A 21738-nucleotide genomic window follows, 5' to 3' on the forward strand; every position below is an offset into this window, starting at 1 on the left:
CCTGTAGGGGTGCAGTGGCATCAGATCATATAAGATAAGTAAGAGGGATAAGTGATCCAAAGAAACAGGAGGCTGTTACAAACCAGTAGACACAACAGCCAGAGAGCCTACTGAGATAGAGAGATCACAGAACAGAGAACTATTCAGAGACAAGCCCCACAAGGAGGGAGGTTCACAGCTCATTCCCAGGGTGGTCACCTGTTGAGGAGACCAAACTATCTCCAAGAAAATGTAACCACCTAAGTTTGTGGTAAAGATGAGACTCCAATTTGGCTATATGTTAGCAATTTCTGGACGAAGGGAAACAGATTGGGGGCAGGGCATCAAATTTGTTTTAAACATTTATATTAAAATGTTTGTGAAATAGGAAAGATGTATCATGATCAGTGGAACTGAAGTCAGAGGTCCCATGTTCCCTGGAGGGACTGTTAGTGACGGCACACCAGTGGACACAGGGAATGCCATGAAGTTAGGCTGCAAGCAACTCAGCCACACAGAGAGAGCAGTGCACAGGGTTTAATAAAGTTCCACTTGTTCAACTTAATCTGCATTCAGCATCACTCTTTGCAAATGAAACAGCCCCTACTGGCTAGAATCTCATGTATGAATGTATGCTTTTTATAATTTTTTTAAATTTATTTGGAATCTCTCAAAAAGGATAATTTTCAACCATGTTCACTTGGATTGACTGATCCAAATGAAAGAGCGAGATATTTTCTAGCTGGATTTGTACTTTGTAAACATAGGGAATTAATTATTCACCTGGCTGTAGAAAAAAGTAACCAAAATAAAAAATTAGGGCTGTCAAGTGATTAAAAAAATTCATTGCGATTAATTGCACTGTTACACAATAATAGAATACCATTTATTAAAATATTTTTGGATTTTTCTATATTTTCAAATCTATTGATTTCAATTACAACATGGAATACAAAGTGTAAAGTGCTCACTTAATATTTATTTTTAATTACAAGTATTTGCACTGTAAAAAAACAAAAGAAATTGTATTTTTCAGTTCACCTAATACAAGTACTATAGTGCAATCTCTTTATCATGAAAGTTGAACTTAAAAATGTAGAATCATGTACCAAAAAAACCTGCATTCAAAAATAAAACAAAGTAAAATTTTAGAGCCTGCAAGTCCACTCAGTCCTATTTCTTGTTCAGCCAATCACTCAGACAAACAAGTTTGTTTCCATTTACAGGAGATAAGGCTGCCTGCTTCTTGTTTACAATGTCACCTGCAGGTGACAACAGGTGTTCTCATGGCACTGTTGTAGCAGGCATCACAAGATATTTACGTACCCGATGTGCTACAGATTCATATGTCCCTCCATGCTTCAGCCACCATTCCCGGGGACATGTGTCCATGTTGATAATGAGTTCTGCTCAATAACTATCCAAAGCAGTGTGCACCGATGCATGTTCATTTTCATTATTTGAGTCAGATGCAACCAGCAGAAGGTTGGTTTTCTTTTTTGGTGGTTTGGGTTCTGTAGTTTCCACATCGGAATTTTGTTCTTTTAAGACTTCTAAAAGCATGTGTCACACCTCGTCCTTCTCAGATTTTGGAAGCCACTTCAGATTCTTAAACCTTGGGTTCGGCATACGAATGTTTAACATATCTGGCATGTAAATACTTTGCAATGCTGGTTACAAAAGTGCCATGCAAATGCCTGTTCTCACTTCCTGGTGACGTAAATAAGAAGAGGGCAGCATTATCTCCTGTAAGTGTAAACAAACTTATTTGTCTTCACAACTGGCTGAACAAGAAGTAGGACTGAGTGGACTTGCAGGCGCTAACATTTTACATTGTTTTATTTTTGAGTCCAATTATGTAACCAAAAAAAATCTACATTTGTAAGTTGCATTTTCACAACAAGAGATTGCACTACGGTACTTGTATGAGGTGAACTGAAAAATACTATTTATTTTGTTTATCATTTTTACAGTGCAAATATGTATAATAAAAAATAATATACTTTGATTTCAATTGCAACACAGAATACAATATATATATGAAAATGTAGAAAAACATCAAAATATTTAATGCATTTCAATTGGTATTCTATTGTTTAACAGTGCAATTAAAGCTGCGATTAATCGTGATTAATTTTTTTAATCACATGAGTTAACTGTGAATAATCAACATCCCTATAAAAATGTTTTCTTTTTTGAACAGCTCTCACAATGGAAGAAACTATTTCAGGGTGAAAAAAAGAAACTTAAAATATTTCAAAAATGATGTCACAACCTGCAAAGCTTAAAATTGCCTCGAATAAAAAAGAAATGTTGTTACCAAAGTTAGCAAGATGGAGAATTTCCTGACTACTGACTTAAAAAAAAAATGCAGAAATGAAATGGAACCAGGAAGTTCCAAAAAAAGTATACCAAGTACACTTAAAATGACTAGAAGAGGGCAGTGCAGAGAAGATATTCCACCTCTTGACTTGTACTACACATAACTGATAGTTTTAGACTTAGTATACATTTTGCTTTGTTTGACTAGGGACAAAACAATAGAGCTATCCCAAACAAAGGCATAGAGGGGCTTTGCTCGGGTTTTACTTTTTAATTGTCTTTAAACAAAGTAAGCTGGGCAAATTTCAGCAAACATGAATGATTTGGAAGGTTGTGTGTGTGTAAAAATAGAGAGTGATAGCTGGATCTCTTGTAGCCTTCACTGTAGCGCAACTATTACAGTAAAATATTGAAGTGAGATCATTACTAGGCAATTGTTTTTCAGCGCTCATAAGAGAATTAGAAAACAAGCTCTCAAATATGAAATACTGCTCAACTCTAACTCTACTGTGCAAACCATCCAAACAAAATATGCCTCACTTAGGAAGAGAAATGCTTTCCTGCACATATTAGAACTCAAATATCTCTCAGCAACAATCTAGAGTGAGAGGAGACACAGTGTCGTATATAAATTTTTGTAATTGAAATTAAAGCAAACTATCTTTGAAAATGAAAAACTGCACCCCCGAGATAGGATTTAATTATCCTCTTAAAGTCACCTTTGTAGTTTTAACATACTGTATTCGAATTGACTGATTTAGAGCATAAGGAGTCTAACTTAAAAATTGGAAACCAGACAAAACAGAAAGAGATGACAAAGGTATTTGTTTTCTCGGTTGCAGCTGGACTTGAAAGGGTCTCAAATAAGTGCTGGGTTTCTCGGTAGAATTTTATTAATCTGTAACAAAATTTGAGGCTCCAACAGGTTAAGTGTATTTATAGAGTGACTGCTTCTTTTGTACAGTGTATAGTATGGGCCTGATTTTCCACTACCTTGTGTTTTCAGCTGTGCCCAACGGGCACAAAATGCTACCAAATCAGAACTTTTCACTGATGGTGCAAAGCTGTGGAGAATGAAAGCTTTTATATTAGATGTTAAAGATATTATAGATTTTATATTAGATGTTATATTTTATATTAGATATTGCCACACAAATCAAAAGTTGCCACTTCCTTTAGTACCACCAGCCTTTACAAAGGGAGAAATTCAAAAATAGATATTTGTAATTCCAAACTAGAACAGCAAGTCCAGTTATTCAGTAACTAGTGCCTGCCACAGGTAAGGCGAGTTCTAACTTCCATTCTAAAACCCCTTTTTTCAGGTGCTCATCATTTTTGGATACAAATTCTTTTTGATCTAAAGTTGTCCATGCTTGGACTCAGTGAATGGAATGTTCTGAAAGTTTGAACCCGGGCTAAGATTGAGCTGATCTGCAGCATCCTGGGGCTTCTCTGAAGCTGGTTTCATGATCCAGAATCTCAGCTTCCATTAAACCATTACATCTGTAAACTGAACTGTTAAGAAGAAAACTTAAAAAATGTGACTCATGTAACTGATGAAGAGATGCTTACAGAGAATCTGGAACAATAACTCTGAGTAATGTGAACTGCCCAATTCCTGTCAGTAAGAAGCTAACTCAGAGGCTAGGGATAATTTAAAGGGTCAGAACTGGTAACTGTTCGTTCCTCATGTAAGAAAGGAGGAATCACAGAGCTACACGATTTACTGCGTGTGATGTCTCATTTAAGTGCTACAAAGGGTGGTGTTTTAGAGTTACCGCTACTTATGCTCTGGTTTGAACAAAGCTGGTTCAGTTTTGTTTTGAATTATGGGTGTGAAAGTGTATATGAGTTGGATGGAAGGACAGTGGTGGGGAAGAACACTCAACTGTTCCCATATATGCTAAATGGAATTTTTTTTCACATAGGTAACAGCTCAAAATAGAATCACTATGCTAAGCTTGTTTTATTAACTCACTGAGATTTAAGGAAGAGGCCAACTTAAATTTCTAAGTGTTTAAAGTCAGAATTTTTAACACATGCACAGCAAAATATTTCTTTATTCATTCTAAAGCTGAAACACCCAGGGGGCATGGCAGGTGTTAAAGCACATAAACTTTGAATCAGTCTAAACTCTGGCTCACAATTTGAGGTGACCTAATTTCTAACAATAGTAGGGAAGCCATAACAGCATAGGTGGCTGCTCCTTGTGGAACCCTGGGTACATGGTCCAATAGCTGCCATGTGATGAAAGCAAGTTCAGGTATGTCAACCCCTGCTTCAATCACACCTCTCGATTGCAGAGTAGACATACCCAAAGTGATTCTGTCTCCTCGTGGCTGGACCACATAGAAGTTTATGAACCCAGACCTTTGAGCTGACAAAATTGAGTCTTTTAGCTCAGGAATCAGAGGCTCATGCTTTTAGATCCAGAGATATAATTCCTGCTGCAGATAACCCTCCCAAGGGTGTCCTATTACATTATATTGAGATTTCACAGGAGATGAACTACACCGCTATAGTTATACCAGTAAAACTCACTGTGTAGACACTCTTATTCAGAATTACAGCAACCTTTTATTCAGTGTAGCTGAATTTGTACATTAACAGTGTTATTCCATACGTCTGTTAGTCTATAAGGTGCCACAGGAATCTTTGCCGTTATTCCAAATAACTCCAAATTTGGAGTTATACTAGTATAATTGTACCAGTATAGTAATGCTGATAATACAGATATGCCCAGAGTCTGCTCCCACTGAAGACATTAGGACTTTTGCTATTTACTTTAATGGGAGCAGATGGGAGCCCGTAATAAGGCCATGGCATACAGGACAGCTGTTCCAGACAACAGGAACTACAGAAAAAAACAGTGGAAGTATGTGGAAAAGCTTCTCTGGGGTCACAGATATATTGAGAATAAGGTCTAATAATTAAGCATTTTAGTATCAAGGTCTGGGGTGAAATCCTGGAGCCATTGAAGCCAATGGCAAAACGCTCATAGACTACCCAGGGGTCAAGTTTTTCCCCACACTATCTAGTGTTCATGTCTCTTTTTTAACCCCTACAGATTTCTCTAGCCCCAAAAGATATTAAAAAATTATGCAGAACTCCAGTTCGCTGCAAAAGATATTAAAAAATTATGCAGAACTCCAGTTCGCTGCAGAAGGTGGAGTAGCCATTATAGATCAAAATTGGGGAATAAAGACAGGAAATCAGAATGGGGTGGGGGGGTAGGGATGCCGGAACAATTTATATAGTGGGGTTCTGAGAGCCATTGAACCAAACCCTATCTATAACAGAAACCACTTCAAGCCAGGTGGAGCAACAGCACCTCCAGCACCCGTAGTTCCAGCACCGACTCCTAGGATTCTGTTGAGGTTCTTATATTGCCCCCATCACCATGGTATGTCAGCACATGATGGACTCCACTTGTTACCAGTCAATAGCTTCCTTTGCAGCTGTCACACACATTTCTGTGAGGGGGCCAATTGGTCCTCTAACACTCTCTCTGGCCATGCACCCGGGGTAGATGCACTGCCCCCTCTCCTCCTTCCTCTGGGCAGAAATGTCACTGCACTGCCAAATAGGGCAAAGCTCACCTGTCAGAGTGACTGCTGAGTCTGCTGAGGGGGCCTCTCCCTTCTGGAGGGCTCCCTGGATGCAGAACCCATCCAGGCTGTGAAGCTCCGATTGGGCTCCATGCTTGGGTCAGGATTTGGCTCAGATATTGCACTTGATTGAAATAATTCTCATCAGTTCTACCTTAAATGATGTAAAATTATTTTGAAAACAAAAACAAAAGTGTGTTTTTAAATTTCCTAAATAAAGGGGAGAAAAAATGACACAGGAACTGCGTTTTTTTGAGTAAAGTTTTTGCAGTTCACCTTAAAAATACATAAAGATACTTTGAGTGCAACAGAAACAGTGACAGCATTAGATAGAATACAGTAGCACCAGGTTGTGTTTTCAGATACTTGATTTTGACTTTTAAAACGTGTCTGACTAGGTTCTTCTCTGCATTAGCCTGTGCTAAGCCAGAGTAACTCCCTTAATGTTAAAGGAGTTACTCTGCATTCCCACCAGCATGACTGAGAACAGACTGATCCACCACTGCTAGTAGCTTTTCACTCTTAATAAAGTCATATTTTCCATTTGAATAAAGTTAAATTTCTGGATTGCTGAAGTATTATTAAATAGAAATAGAATAATCTTGTATAGTTCTAAATTACATTATTTTAAATTAAAAGCTTGTGGCTTAGCAACAGGAAAAGATTAGGTCATATACTGTAGTGTTTTAAACATTATATAATTTAAAAAAAAAATCCAAGAAAACCCCAGAACTGGAGTGAAAGATGACTCAAAATCTTCACTAATATTTTTATGTGTGGATAAGTCAATGTTTGTATTGGATAAGTCAATGTTTGCATTGCCTAACTTCTTTTGAGTTACACTATATGGGACAAAACATGAACCACCGTACACCAAAAAATACCTTTACATTTTTTATAATATTTCCTCTTAATGTAGAATGGACACCTTAAAAAAATTTTACAGTCTCCCACATCCTAAGCAGAGGGAATACCTGCTCATAACAGTAGTACTTTGCCTAAAAATCAGTAAAAAGGACATTTTAAAGCATGCCCACTGTACAGTGCATTTCAAATTACCGTGCTCAAGTGTGTGTTTATATATATGTGTTCATACTGACTGCTTTTTGCATGAAATATCCAGAGGGGCTAAGCATTAGAACTCCTACAAAAGAGATCTGTGTAAGCTCTTTGGAACAGGGACCATCTACCACTCTGTGTTTGTACAGGATCTACCACCATGGGGCCCCACTCTTGGTTGGCCCAAGGCACTGCCGTAATAAACATTTTAAATAACATAAGGCTTGGCAGGATTTGGCTCCATAACAACCAGGCATATGTTTAGTTATACTGATGGAGCGATATTTCTTTAAGATTTTGGTCCCTCAGGCACAATATACATTTGTATTGACAAAATAATGACAGTACCTATTATAACGTGCATGCCAAGTCTTGCCAAATGCTTCACAGTATGATAACCAATTCCTTTAGCACCTCCAGTCACTATGGCAACATTTCCATTTTGTGTAGGGAAAACTACATGAAGAGAAAAAAAAATCATTAATTCACGATAGCAATACAGATAAGGCTATAAGGTACATATTATAAATATATACATACATTTAATGGATCACTCAACTTTGGCCAATAAAAAATGCGACAACAAATCTGGTGGGCAATAAACGGAACGTAACACTTACCTTTATCATCCACAGTATAATTTTCTAGTATTAATAGTTCACAAAAGACTGTGGTTGATGACACACAAATTATAGATGTCCAATTAGAAAAATGTAGTAATTTCTATTTGCATGCCTTCTGTTGTTATTGTTATTGTCCTGCAACAATCTGTCCTTTAAGAATTTCGGCTTAACTATTTCTATTGTCTAAAGACAGCATGACAGCTGTTACAAGTCAATTTACAGGCTGTTTATTGGTCAAACATGCATACAGGGATAATATAAGAATTTTTCAGTAAGCAGCATGATATCCTTCAGACCCTTTGGGAAGGGGCTCTGCATTTGCTTCCCCAATAATATGGAGCAAAATCACAAATAAGCTGAACAAGAAAAAATGTCAAAACAAAATTCCTGATGTCCACTTCCCAAAATTTTTGCAGCCCTGTCTATAGAATATAAAAATATTAAAAACATATAAAAACATATGCCCCTGAGAAAATGTGAGGGTTTATCAGTTTTAGTCAATATTTTGTTCATTATGAGCAGAACTGTGCAACTCTTACTCATGTAAATACATAAGAACAGCTATACTTGGTCAGACCTTGGTCCATCTTGCCCACCATCCTGTCTCCCAACAGTGGCCCATACTAGAGCTTCAGGGGGAGTGTACACAACAAGACAATTATGGAGTGATCCACTGCTGTCTTCTACTCTTGGCTTCTGACAGTCAGAGGGTTAGGGTCACTCCAAGCATGGGGTTGTGTCCCTGACCATCTTGGCTAATACCCATTGATGGACCTATCCTCCATTAATGTATCCAGTTATTTCATAAACCCAGTTATACTTCTGACCATCACAGCATCCCATAACAATGAGTTCCCCAGGTTAGTTGTGTGACAAAAGTAATTCCTGCTGTTCGTATTAAACCTGCTGCTTATTCATTTCATCAGGTGACCTCTGGTTTTTGTGTTGTTTGAAAGGGTAAATAATGCTTCTCTAGTAATTTTTTCTACACCATTAATGATTTTATAGATCTCTATAATGTCATCCACCCCCTTAGTCATCTCTTTTCTAAGATGAACAGCACTAATCTTTTTAGTCTCTCCTTATATGGAAACTGTTCCATAATCCATCCGTAATTGTCTTTGTTACCCTTCTCTGAACCTTTTCCACTTCCATTATATCCTTTTTGAGATGGGGCAACCAGAAGCGGACACAATATTCAAGGTGTGGGCGCACCATGGATTTATATAGTGTCGTCATGTTTTCTGTCTTATTTTCTATCATTTTCCTAATAGATCCCAATATACTGTTAGCATTTTTGATCACTGCTGCGCATTCAGCAGAATTTTTCAGAGAACTATCCATGGTAATGCCAAGATCTCTTTCTTCGGTGTTTAAAGCTCATTTAGAACCCATCATTGTACATCTATAGCTGGGATTATTTTTTCCAATGTGCATTCATTTGCACCTCTCAATGCTGTATTTCATCTGTCACATTGTTGCCCAGTCAGCCAATTTTGTGATATCCCTCTGTAACTTTTCACAGGCTGCTTTGGACTTACATATCTTCAATAATTTTTATTGTCTGCAAACTTTGCCACCTCACTTTTCACTGTTTCCAGATCATTAATGAATATGTCGAACAGCAGAGGTCCCAGTACAGAACCTTGGGGGACCCCATTGTTCACCTCTCCATTGTGAAAACTGACCATTCATTCTTACCCTTGTTTCCTATCTTTCAACCAATTACTGATCCATAAGAGGACCTTCCCTCTTATCTCAGGGTTACTTAGTTTCCTTAATAGCCTTTGGTGAGAGACCTTGTCAAAGTCTTTCTGAAAATCCAAGTAGACTTTATTGACTGGATCCCCCTTATCCACATGCTTCTTAACTCTCTCAAAGAATTCTAACAGACTGTGAGGCATGATTTCCCTTTACATAAGCCAGGTTGACTCTTCCTCAACACACCGTGTTTATCTGTGTGTCTGATAATTCTGTTCTTTACTATCGTTTCTACCAATTTACCTGGTACTGAGTAGTAGACTCACTGCCCTGTAATTGCCAGGATCCCCTTTAGCTATCTTCCAGTCATCTGCTACAAAGGCTGATTTTAGCGACAGGTTATGCAGTACAGTTGATAGTTCTGCTATTTTATATTTGAGTTCCTTTGGAATTCTTGGGCAAATACCATCTAGGCCTGGTGACTTATTTCTGTTTAGTTTACCAGTTTGCTCTAAAGCCTCTTCTATTGACACATCAATTTGGCTCTATCTGAGTAACTGTCCACTCATGTAAATAAGGGGCACACAATCAGGTCTAAGAGTTAAGGTTGAAATTACAGCTGGAGTGAGCACTGAGTAGTCTACTAAATTTTCTGTTCCAAAAGCCTTTTTCAGGTGTTTATTACTTTGCTAAGCTTTTACCTTTTTGGCTGATATTTTCCAGATCTGCTCTCTCCATGAGGACACTTGAAAATAAATGTTGAGCAAAAATGCCTCTGCAGTTTTTGAAAATAAGAGAGTGAATTAAAAAAAAAGATATTTTTCTAGAATGAAATAAGAAATTGCAACTTTTCTATCAACAGCTCTTGTGCCTAAACAAGACAAGGCAGAAATTTGTAATTTGGCAAAGAAATAATCTCTTGGCCAGATGTGTTCCTTTCAGCCATCCAGTGAAAATACAGTTTGACTTAGCAGAATCGTTAGAGTTGCTAAAAAGGAATAACAATAACGGTGTATTAAATATCAGCCTTATCACACTATGTGGGCTTGTAACTTGTGTGGCATTTTGGACTCTATCAAAATGCTATGGTAAACTCTGTCTCATTCAATGTACAGGTGCATATAGTAGAAGGCAGTATGATCACTGAAGGTGCAAATGGAAGGAGGAAGGTGGCCAAAGCCAAAGATGAATGATTTCTTTGTAACATGACACAGCATTGACAAGTGCCACTCTGAAACAAAAGATGAAATGGCTGAGGATAACAATTTGGAGGTGGACTACAACATAATGGATCAAGGGAACAAGAAGGAGCCCAGTGCTTATGGGACTTTGACAAGCAGGAAGAATACAGCAAATGCACAAACAACAAAAAGATCCTGCCACAAAGCAGTTTTCAGCACAGAATCAAGAGGCCTGATTCTCCAGTGTATTGTTCCAATTTCACACCAGTGACTTTAGTGCGGCCATTCACATACCTAAAGTTAAGCATGTGTTTAAGCACTTTGCTGGATCAGGGCCTAAGTTCCTTAAAATTAATTTCAGTTGAAGAATTTTGGAAATCTTTTAGTTCCAACGTTTCAAAACTTTCACAAAGAAACAATAACTAACTCTTTCTAAGCTAATATTCCTTAGCCCAAATAAGCTCTATTTCTTAGGATTTTCCCCAGGGGTTGGGTATGCGTTGGGATAAGAAGCATTAGGATTTTATTGATGATGGGGGCAAGATGATCCATTTGTAGACAGTGCTACAATTATATGCATGTGTAAAGAGAAATGCACTTACAGGGCACAAACATGTGTATGTGCCTACTTAATGGGCACATTTAACAAAGTTAGATAAATAAGAATTCATTAAATAGGAATGTACATTGAAAATAGCCCACAGTAGAGGTAAATACATCGCAATCCAAGACAACTTCTATGAAGAGTGATGAGGGAAGCCTACACAAATGCAGACTGTTTTTTTTTCTCTCATTTCCTTTTTATTCCACAACTGTCTGTTCAGTATATTCAGGCTTATTCCATTTTCATTCATTCTCTGTACTGATATTTGCAGTTTCAACTGTAGTGATTCTCAAAAAAAAAAAAATCCTTAAATAGGACTGCTTTCCATCAGCTCCAAGTATATTATCTTCCACCTCCTCTCACTCTAAATATGCCTCCTGCTTCCTTCCCCTTCTCCCCATGTCCCCCCTTTCAACCTACCACTTTTTTGTATATCTCAGATACATATCCCCATCACTTATTTCAATGACCTACATCATTAGTTTTGTTCACTGCACTGACTTTGCTACATTTTAGTAGAAGTGGAAGTCACTAAGAATGAGGTGGTTGTGAAGAGAGTAAAATGGAGGAGCAAAGTCAGAAAAGTGATAGACGCTGGATGCATGATGAGGAAGAGAAGCTGATGGAGTGGTGTTTAATGCTGGAGGAATGGGAAAGGAAAAACCCAACCCTCTCACAGAACTGGGTTTATAAAGTTGACAGGCCAGTCATCACTCAATCCACAAAGGTACTTAGATACTTAAACCCCAGACTTAGGTGCCTAAATCTCAGGTTTAGGCACTTAAGGCACAGTTTTAGGCTCCACTGCTATCCACAAAACTCCTGCTGAACCCTGTAGGTGCCTCAACTCACTCAGTGCCTAAGTTTTCAGGGTAAAAGTTCCCTCAACACCTATGTTTCTGCATGTGCACCTTCACTGCTGCCTCCCTCTAGGTGTCTGGACACCTGTCTCCCACCTAGGCCCCAAAGCAATCCATGATGTCTCTTATCTGTCCTGTCTTAAAAAGTCATTGAGCCTGAGGAGGCAGGGGGTGATTCTCTAGCCTAATGGTTAGGGTATAGTGGGTACTGTCCCCCTGCTCCAATTACTCTTTCATTATTTATCCACAGTGGAACACCTAGAACAAAATAGAAGGAGGAAGCCCTACTTCAGAACATCACATAGCTCAGTTGTTAGAGAACTCTCCTGAGTGGTGGGAGACCCCTGTTCAAATCCTTTCTCCCTCGCGGGGGGGAACTGAACCTCTTCCACATCCCAGGAGAGTACTCTAACTACTGATCTAAACATTATGAGGCGGGCACCATCATCTCCTCCTCCAGCTGTTTTGTGTAGAGTGCAGCAGGCACCTAAGGCATTCCCGCAAGAAAGGCCATAGGTGCCTGAGGATAAGTCTACACTGCAGTTACGCACCTGGGGCTGGCCCTTGCCAGCTGACTTGAACCCACAGGGCTCAGACTAAGGGACTGTTTAATTGTGGTGTAGACATTCAGGCTTGGCTGCAGACCTGAGACCAAAACATCTACACTGCAATTAAACAGCCCCTTAGTCTGAGACTGAGAGCCTGAGTCAGCTGGCACAGTCCACCCATGGGTTTTTAATTGCAGTGTAGACATACAGATGGGTTCCCTTTCATGGATGGCTAGCAGAGATGGGTACCTTCCTGTAGTCTGGACTTAGGTGCTTATCTCAGAGAGAGGAGGGGCATAGCACATGCTCCTCTCATTGGTATCCCCCATTAGCTAGCTTAGCAGCTGCCTGCCTAATGTTCTGGCTTTTGTGGATTGCATTATTACCTAATTGCTCCGCTTGTGTCACAAACCTTAGATGGAAGAGCATAGGCCTTGACTAACTACATCTAGGTAAAAAATACAGTGCCTTGACTCCACTATGATTTACAATGAGAAAGCAATCTCAGTATTAAAAGCACACCTATTTTTTCAGTGACGACCTGGTCTTAGTTTCCAGAATAGATCTCGGCTTAACCTAATCTCCCAACACATGAAGACTCTTTTATTGTGTGTGACACCATGATCTAGGTATTGCTCAAAGCTGGAGAAGACCCCTTGTGGGAAGGTGTTGCTCTTTCTCAGTTTGTTTTGCTACACAGGAGAAATCCTCCTCGACAGTGTTTGTATCTTACTTTAAGCATTTCAAATCTCTCTCAGATCCTGAAGAGATGAGCCAGATTCTGCTCTCATTTGCAGAGATGTAACTCCTGAGTAACTCCATTAACTTCAATTAAGTCACTAATGATTTACACTGGTGGCAATGAGATCAAAATCTGACCAAATATCTTGTTGTTAATTCCCCTTCAGGTTCAGAAACATTCATTATTCCACATAGTCTTTAAGCCAATCACACCAGTTTGGAACTGTCTAATGGTTTTAATCTCTTTCTCTGGAAGAACTCACTCGGGCTCATAATTTTTGCTATGAAATATGTAAAGTGAGATCCATATTCTTGCAACATAAGTTATTTTTCTAGAGTCCCTTCAGATGTCCTGCTAAAAAATATGTGTGCAATCACTATAAACCTATAGAAGTAAACCAGACAGTAGCAGCTTTATAACTAATCATTGGCAAATTTTTAACTTTTCTGTGTAAAAATAAAATTAATCAAAATAAAATAATGGCATTAAATTAACTATTTGAACTGCCAAAATGTATTGTTTAAATTTAAGGAAATAACCCTTAAAATGCCAGTCACACTCAAGATGCAAGGTCACAGCAGTTGCATTGTCTTTAGACTACAACTTTTTGAGGCAAAATCGTACAAGTTTATCATGGAGCACAAACTGTATCTAATACAACACTTTATTAAGCTTTTTTCCCCTAATCCAAGTTCTTTCTGGACTGGTATATATTGGACTATTAAAAACCCACAGACACTAAAGTATAATTCCTTTATTGTTCACTGTTCCATTAAATCATGTTAACACCATTAAAGATTAATACTTTAAATAATCGACCCTAACAGTGGGGGTTTTATTTATTTATTTATTTGGCTAAGTGAATAATGTACATGCAAATAATGGGCCTGCAGGTAACTGCTAGAGACAGAAAAGAAAGGTGAATATTTAGTCTGATGACATCAGGTATCAAGTTCAGAGTTGCTTTCATATAGCAACGCTCATGTTGAAAGGAAGGTGAATAGATGGGTGTTGTTGCCAGACACAATATAATTCAATGTGACACAGCACAGCACAATCAAGTTTTTCAAGTTGGGTAAAGGAAACAGTATAGTGAGCTCAGCCAACTACAATATTATTCTCTAGTTTTTCTCATCCTAAACACTCAGATACTTTTCCTACATTTTTATTTACGTGGGTAAGTTAACAGTGCAGAGCTTAAAAGCATCTTCACCAACTTTAAAATGCTATATTACAAAAAAGAATTCATCTGCACTGCTATTCCTGATTGTAATCATCTGGCTACTGGATAATTCTGTCCAAATGACAGTTCTTAGAAAGGAAGCTAAGGCAGGCATCTATTTAGGTTGTGTGATAACAAGGTCCCAATAGTTTTTTATCCCTTGTAGAAAGCTAGTAAATAGAACCAAGGGAAAAAATAATTATTCCAATGCTTAGAAAAAGTGCAAGTGCAAATCACCCTTTGTGGGGAAGTGTGGGGGCTTAAGCCTTCAGCCTGTACACAATTTAAACTTTCATTAAAAGAAAGAAAAGTTCCTAGCCCATGGTTGTGAGGACATGCCAAATGTAATCTTCCAGCCTGAGTCTGCAGACAGTTCCTATGCCTCTTCTGCCTGTCATCATTTTGCCAAGCAGCAACAAAGTATAGTCCATAAGATTTGAGGTGGCTTTGGTCCCACTATTTAGAAACCTGTGGGCAAGTTGTGAATCATGGGCAGAATGGTGAGCAGCAGAGGTTGGCACTGGAGATTTTTATGGCAGAAGAGGCAAAGAAGTGTAGGCTGAGGGCTAGGGAGACTAGCAGAAACTTCTTTCTTCCTCTCCCTTGTAGCTACCAAGAGGCTGTGGCAGAAGCTGGTGGAGATGTGTCTCGGTTAAGGACGGAGGTTGAAGGGAGGCTTACACATCACTATGCACTATTCCCACGTTATGCCAGAGGTGGCAAATTTTGCTGAACAGTAATGTTTCTGTCACGTGGACAAATGCCAGCTAACTCCTTTACAGCTGTAAGAGAATGAAGGAATTTGTAGCCATGCCTCCAGATGTGACAGGCTTGCAGAGCACAAACACCACTGCACCATCTTGCTCCTGAAAAGTAACTGAAGACCACTGTACTAAAGGGATTCCTGGAGGTATCTGCAGCCATAGCTTGCCACAGGAAAAGCACTTGACAAAAAACTAACACTCAGCCTAGTGAAATAAGGACAAGGAGTAGGAGGGGTTGCTAAAAGTGTGAAGAAAGCCTGGTAACTACCTACCGTACATTGCAAATCAACACCTTATATGCTAAAGGTTTTCAGAAATTTGCTGAAAAGGTGAAGAAAGAAAATTTGATACTAACACCAAGAAGTAACCGCTCCCTTCATAAGCATTTATCAAAACAGTCCATTTAACAGTCATTTCTTTTCTTACGTGAGGAACTACAATCCCAAGTACACAGAAAGAGATACAGGCTCTATTTGCCTTTTATTCATTGCCCTGCTTACTTTGCATTCCTCCTTTTATTTACCTATGATATCGGCACTCTGTGGGCCTGGTTCTTTTCCACCTTACCCTGATGTAAATCAGGAGTAACTCTGAGGTTAGTGATGTTATACAGGTGTATCTTTCAAGCAGAAATATCATCTAGTTTTCTCTTGAACATACCATACTGATGCTGTCTCCCCCAACCAGGCCCTTTTGATAAAGTGTAACCACGTATATATTGTACACATTAAGTGAAATTATTTTATGTAACACTTCTCTTTGCTCTGCAAGTCATGTCCTCATGTAATTATATTTTTCCCATTGTAAAAACAGGAGTTGAAGAGCAGGCTTGGTCCCAGGTGATATAACATGGGGTAATGGGATCATCTCTGCATAATGACGTGCCCAGAAACCCAGCAATTGCCACATTTTACAAATCAAACAACAAATAAAATAAAATGTATCATCAATATCAGGAAATGCTGTCTTGCTCTGAGGTCCATTAAGACTAAGGGTATGTCTACACTGCAGCTGGGAAAGTGCCTCCCAGCCTGGACGGACAAACACACACAAGCTCTGCTTGAGCTAACACACTGCAAATAGCAATGTGAGCGGTGGGGCAGGCGAGCTGTCATTATACAGACCCAGGAGGTCAGACAGGCTTGAGCTGCCGCCAGTGCTGCATTTTCCGTATTACTATTTTTAGAACACTAGCTCAAGCAGCGCTAACGCCTCTGTCTACCTGAGCTAGGAAGCATGCTCCCAGATGTAGTGCAGACATACCGGGATCACACAGTAAGCTGCACTAAGCTAAAATACAACACTTTCCTAGCTCTTTTTCTCAGAAATCTCATAGCACTTTACAAATGTTAAGACTCATAATACTTCTGAGGTAAATGCTATCATTGCCATTTTTCAGATGTAGAAATTGAGGCACAGCATGATTAAATGACATGCCTAATGCTGCACAGTAGAAATCCATGACAGAACCAGGAATACAGCCGGCCGGCTATCTATAATTTAGCAAAAAGAAAAGGAGTACTTGTGGCACCTTAGAGACTAACAAATTTATTTGAACATAAGCTTTCATGAGCTACAGCTCACTTGCTCAAATAAATTGGTTAGTCTCTAAGGTGCCGCAAGTCCTCCTTTTCTTTTTGCGGATACAGACTAACATGGCTGCTACTCTGAAACCTATACTTTAGCGTTATTACTACAGTGATTCAAAACTGAACTGGACAGAACACTATAAATTATATTTTAGGAAATAATCCTGCACTAAAGATCTATCAGAAGCTAACAGATTTTCTCTAATTTCCATGGCTCTATTACCACATTTGTAGACAGTGTAAAATATCATATTACAAACTCTAGATATTCCACAAAATATCCTCTTTTCAGCTGTTTTACTGCCTGTAAGTTTTGACACCTTTCCTTTTTTGGCTCATTTGCTATTAAAATTTAAAAGGTTCCAATGATGAGTCAATCGTTTTTCACTATGAGCGTGGATGGAGGGATACAGATTACCAACCAATCCATATGAGAAGTAAGCATCAAGCAAAATGCATACATAAACAGCAGAGTATTAGTGGAGGATGTGTAATGTTAGTGGATGTGTACCTTTAAAGTTCTGGGTAAAAGTGTTTCAATGAGGCTCAGAGGGAGAGAGTAATTTGAAGAATGTATATATGATGGATCAGGTTTTTTTAAAAACTGTGTCCAGCTGTAGTTGATACTCTCACTTGAAATTACAGTCAGTTAAAATACTGATCTCACAAAGTTCATCCGTAAATCAAGGTGTGCAGATATGACAAGAGGTAAGTGGGATGATGTAAAGAAACACCAAACATTCCCATTCAAGCCTACTAATTTCAGTTCCAGAAATGCGTGTGACAGATAACATTTTATTCAAGCTGAATCTAGCTCCCAATAAAGTAAATTGAAAGACTCTCATAGATTTCAACTGTACCAGGGCCTTTGAACGTTGAGCTTCCCTCCTTTACTTACAGTATTTCTATGAATTACGTGCACAACCACATTCTTCCTACTCCCCCTGAATTCAGTGTGAGTTTTGCCATTTAATTCAACTGAGAACCAGTCTGGACACAAAGACAAGTAAAAACTAGTGTTTGCTGCAACTTCTTCAGTTCAGAACACCATTTACTGTAATAGATTTATCTGAATACTTGCAATATGCCACAGACTGAGTTCCTTAATATAAGGAATTATGCTTATCAGTTGTCTCCAACTCAGGATACCTGTAGCCTAAAAAAACAAAAAAACAAAACACACCCCTGTTTTTTACCCTCCTTTGTTTTCACAGATCAGTAGTCTCCCCAGAATTTCATTGATATCTCTCTGTATTTGTGGTTATTATTCTATTATTTGTGCAAAGAGTGCCTGCACAAAATATGCCTAGTAGTGTTATAACCATTCAGAGGAAGCAATAGCCTGGCAAAGCCCCTTTCATTTAGGAAGCTGTGGTTAAAATCCCATTCTGATCCGAAAGGTGGGAGATTGTTTTCGATCAGTGTAAATTGCATCCTCTCTCTTTCCAGAGACAGGGAAATTGCACTTTCATACTCCAGTCAGACCCAAGAGCATACTCCAGAGCATACTCCTCAACCCTGCTTCTTCCAAAAAGCAGAATATTCTGTTATCACTCAAACAACCAGGTTTGCTTTAGGCAGGTTAAGAGTGAAACTATTTTCATTTTTACGAAGTTACAAATTAGGAAGCCAACCTTAAGTGATTGAAAATTGCTGGAGTACTTCACTTTACAAGATTGGGGCAATCACTTCTGAACTGAAGTGCATGTTGAAATATACAAAGCTCCAATAATTAGGATCAGTATAAATGGTGCAAAATGATTCAATATTCTTGGGAAGAGCTAGATAACTGGAAATTTAACATAGGAAACAATCAGTATTCAAAAGTGAGGGGGAGATATTTTGACATCAAATACATCTTTAAACACCAGAAAGGCTTTTTATGTTATTAAAAGCATCAAAAAACTAATAGTCCAAACTTGCCACAATATAAAACACTGGTATAAGTTAGATACCAGATGGTCAGAAGAGAGATGAAACTGGAATCCCATTACCTCCTCCCTCACTTCCCCTTGTTCCCTTTCCCTGCAGTCTTTTCAACTGTGTTGCTCCTGAGCCTTACTGCCCTATCCCTCAAATTTGTCTCTTGCTAGTAAATTTAGCTCTCCGGCAAGGTGTCTGGTAAAATGTTCAAATGGTGCTTTATAACATTCTCTTCTATTTAACAGCTCATCTCATTTAGAGCTCAAGTGTCTCTTAGCCTACCCACCTCCATAGTGGGGTGAGGGAGTGTAAGCCTCTCCCTTCTCTCTCTACATGGGCTACCCAAACCCTTGATTCAGGTGCAAGCAAGCAGTGTGCAAGAAAGGAAGGGACGGTCATGTGAGTTAGACATTGGACTGGGATGATGAGATCTGTAGCAGAGCCAAGAATTCAATACAGAATTCTTATGGGACCTTCAGAAGTTATTGAATGTGTGCGCCCTATATCCCCATCTTTAAAACAGAAATAATAATACTCTGATACCTTACAGGGGTGTTGTGAGGATAAATTCATTAACATTTGTGAGGTGCTCAGATACCAAAATGAACCCCAGATAAGCAGACAATGTGAGATGAAAGAAAAAGAACAGAATAATCATAATAATGCTTAGTCATTCATAACTGCACAAAAAAAAGTTTAAGAATCCCTCTCACAGTCAATACATTTTAGAAAATAAAATATATTTGTTCATTTCCAATTACATACCGTTTCTCCAAGTTTAAACCCACCCATATCACAGTCACTACATCTTTCATCCTTCAGCAAGAAGAAAGTTTCAGCAGGCTAATTTGAGATTTAGCTTTGGAAAGCTTCCTTTTTCTTTTGCATTTGGAAAAATATCAATAAAATGAATAGAACATGTGCTAGTTCCTATAACAGTTTCTGTTCAAAACTGAACACCTCTGCTTTGCCTAAGTACTTTTTTGTGTCTGTATGTGACTGGTGGAGAGAATTACTGAAGGACCAACTTGCATCTTGCTAACTTTATGCAGTGATTATTTGCCGTCGTACCTTTTGACATAATGATAGAAAAACTGGATATTTCATATTTTAGTGTATTTTGGGGGCATTTAAGTGGATTCATGTAAAATGTGCTCAAACTCTGACTAGTGAAAATGCAAAACAAGGAAAATTAAGAATTAGAATTAGTCATGGAATTTGCACTTGCTATTCTCTCATGGCTGTCAGTGCTTTAACTACTAGTTGAAATTCTCCTGTAAAATTTCACCAAGCTGGAACGTGGCACAAAAGCTCTGATGAGTAGAAGTGATTTTAAGTTTCTTGTAGCTCACCAAAACAAAATATTCGTCTAAGTTATAAGATGACTACAAAAAATATTTTCTAAAAATAGATATCAATTTCTTCTTCTGTTTCCTTCACTTGAGGTGGTGTTGATAGTCCTCTAATATGAGAAGTCTTGGTCTCTTAGAACATTTCTTTTAGGACTTCTTGAAGCTATCCTGGAATCCAATACCCCTTCCATTTTTCTTCTACCTTCCTTGACCATTTGTGGGTATGCATTTCGTTTTCAATGAAGTATGTTCTTCCCGCACAAGGTTGTGGTGCAAGTGTTTTTTGGAGGCTTTAAAAATTAGACATTTTTATTACTTTAATAAAATGAACATTTATTTTTATGATGAAATTCTATAGGCCATTAGTCTAATGTGGATTCATTAGGTTTCGTGAATTGTTTAGCTTACAAAAACAACTATTGTGCATTCCCTGTAATTATTTTTCATCAAAATTGTAAAAGATTTTTAATATGTAGAATTACTATGCAGATTAAAAGCTCCTCAGATGTGTCTTGACATGAGAGGCTATCAGTCTATTATAACATTTGTCTCCTATTAATACTTAAATTAGAATGTGTCATTCTTATCTGAAGAAATTGAACTGTTTACTAAATGAAACCCAAAGAATGCACTAAGAGCAATGTTCTCAAGGGATATGACATAATCTCCATTCCTGTCTTTATTCCTCATTCTAACTCTCTCCAATGAACATCTTTCCGAAGTTTGAAGACCTGATTAATTTTCTAAATAATACATCATTTTCTTGACAAATGGAATCTAATACCCCTTCCATACTTCTGAACACAAATGTAAGGGGTGAACTCCTGGCCTCAAAAATCTACTGGAGTTTTGTCTAGCCAGAGGCAATGATTTCAGCCCAGATGTTTTTGATCAAACCCATAACAAATGACACTGTTGTAGGTAATTGAATTTGAAACTATCCTTCCTGCAACACAATCTTTACAATACCCTTCTCCATTCAAGGAATGATTTCTTTTGAGCCTTTTTTGTAGCGTGATCTTTATTTGATCAGAATCAGTCCTTGAAGACCAATTTTTAAAATACATCGAACTCATGACCAAGTTCCCATGCAGTCTAGATATCCAAGAACACCTCTCAGAGGAGAGCACGTGCAAACCTGATGCACTGCATTCTTGCCTACAATATTTATATTAAAATACACACAACTTCTGCTTTTTCCATGAATGTCATGTGGCTGCATTTCAAATGTATGCCTTGTATCACACAGTGAGTTTTCCCTGATAATTTGAAAGATGTCACCCAAAGATGTAGTGCCTTAGAATCCAGACTTTTAGATTCACTTACAATTCAAACTCTACTTTAATCATTTGCAAAGTGATGTGCAATGAATATTTAATTCAATTATACTTTATTTGATATCCAGTAGGGAAGCTTGAACATTGTTTTATCACCCTTCAACATATTACCTCTCAACAAGAAGACAGGCATTTTTAGAGCACTAGTATAGTGGCACAAGACATGTATTTTCCACTTTGGGTGCGAACTTTGAGCACCCCCAACCTACCGAAGTAGTTATTAGAATCTATAAACAAGTACATTTTTGTACTTTCCCCTCCCCCTGTCCCCGATCAGGGACAAGTTTTGAAACTTATACAGTGCTTAGAGTTTTGAAGAATCTC

The 21738-nt window shown here is 38.3% G+C and overlaps 2 protein-coding genes across 4 annotated transcripts in view; both read right to left on the reverse strand.

Moving 5' to 3' along the window:
* The window catches only part of DHRSX (dehydrogenase/reductase X-linked), a 224544-nt gene that overhangs the window by 173214 nt on the left and 29592 nt on the right, over positions 1-21738 (reverse strand). The window contains exon 2 of one of the 2 annotated variants that reach the window (XM_073354095.1): positions 7317-7424. In XM_073354095.1, coding sequence (XP_073210196.1) covers positions 7317-7424 — 108 coding nt within the window. Of the gene's footprint in view, positions 1-7316; positions 7425-21738 lie in introns of those variants that run through there. The other variant, XM_073354104.1, reaches the window with a different exon arrangement.
* Positions 7340-21738, reverse strand: part of ZBED1 (zinc finger BED-type containing 1) — a 43759-nt gene continuing 29360 nt past the window's right edge. The window contains exon 3 of one of the 2 annotated variants that reach the window (XM_073354071.1): positions 7340-7424. The gene's annotated coding sequence lies outside the window, so the exon portion shown is untranslated. Of the gene's footprint in view, positions 7425-10029; positions 10068-21738 lie in introns of those variants that run through there. The other variant, XM_073354081.1, reaches the window with a different exon arrangement.

This window comes from Lepidochelys kempii, chromosome 1 (assembly GCF_965140265.1).
Source record: "Lepidochelys kempii isolate rLepKem1 chromosome 1, rLepKem1.hap2, whole genome shotgun sequence".
Lineage (NCBI taxonomy): Eukaryota > Metazoa > Chordata > Testudines > Cheloniidae > Lepidochelys > Lepidochelys kempii.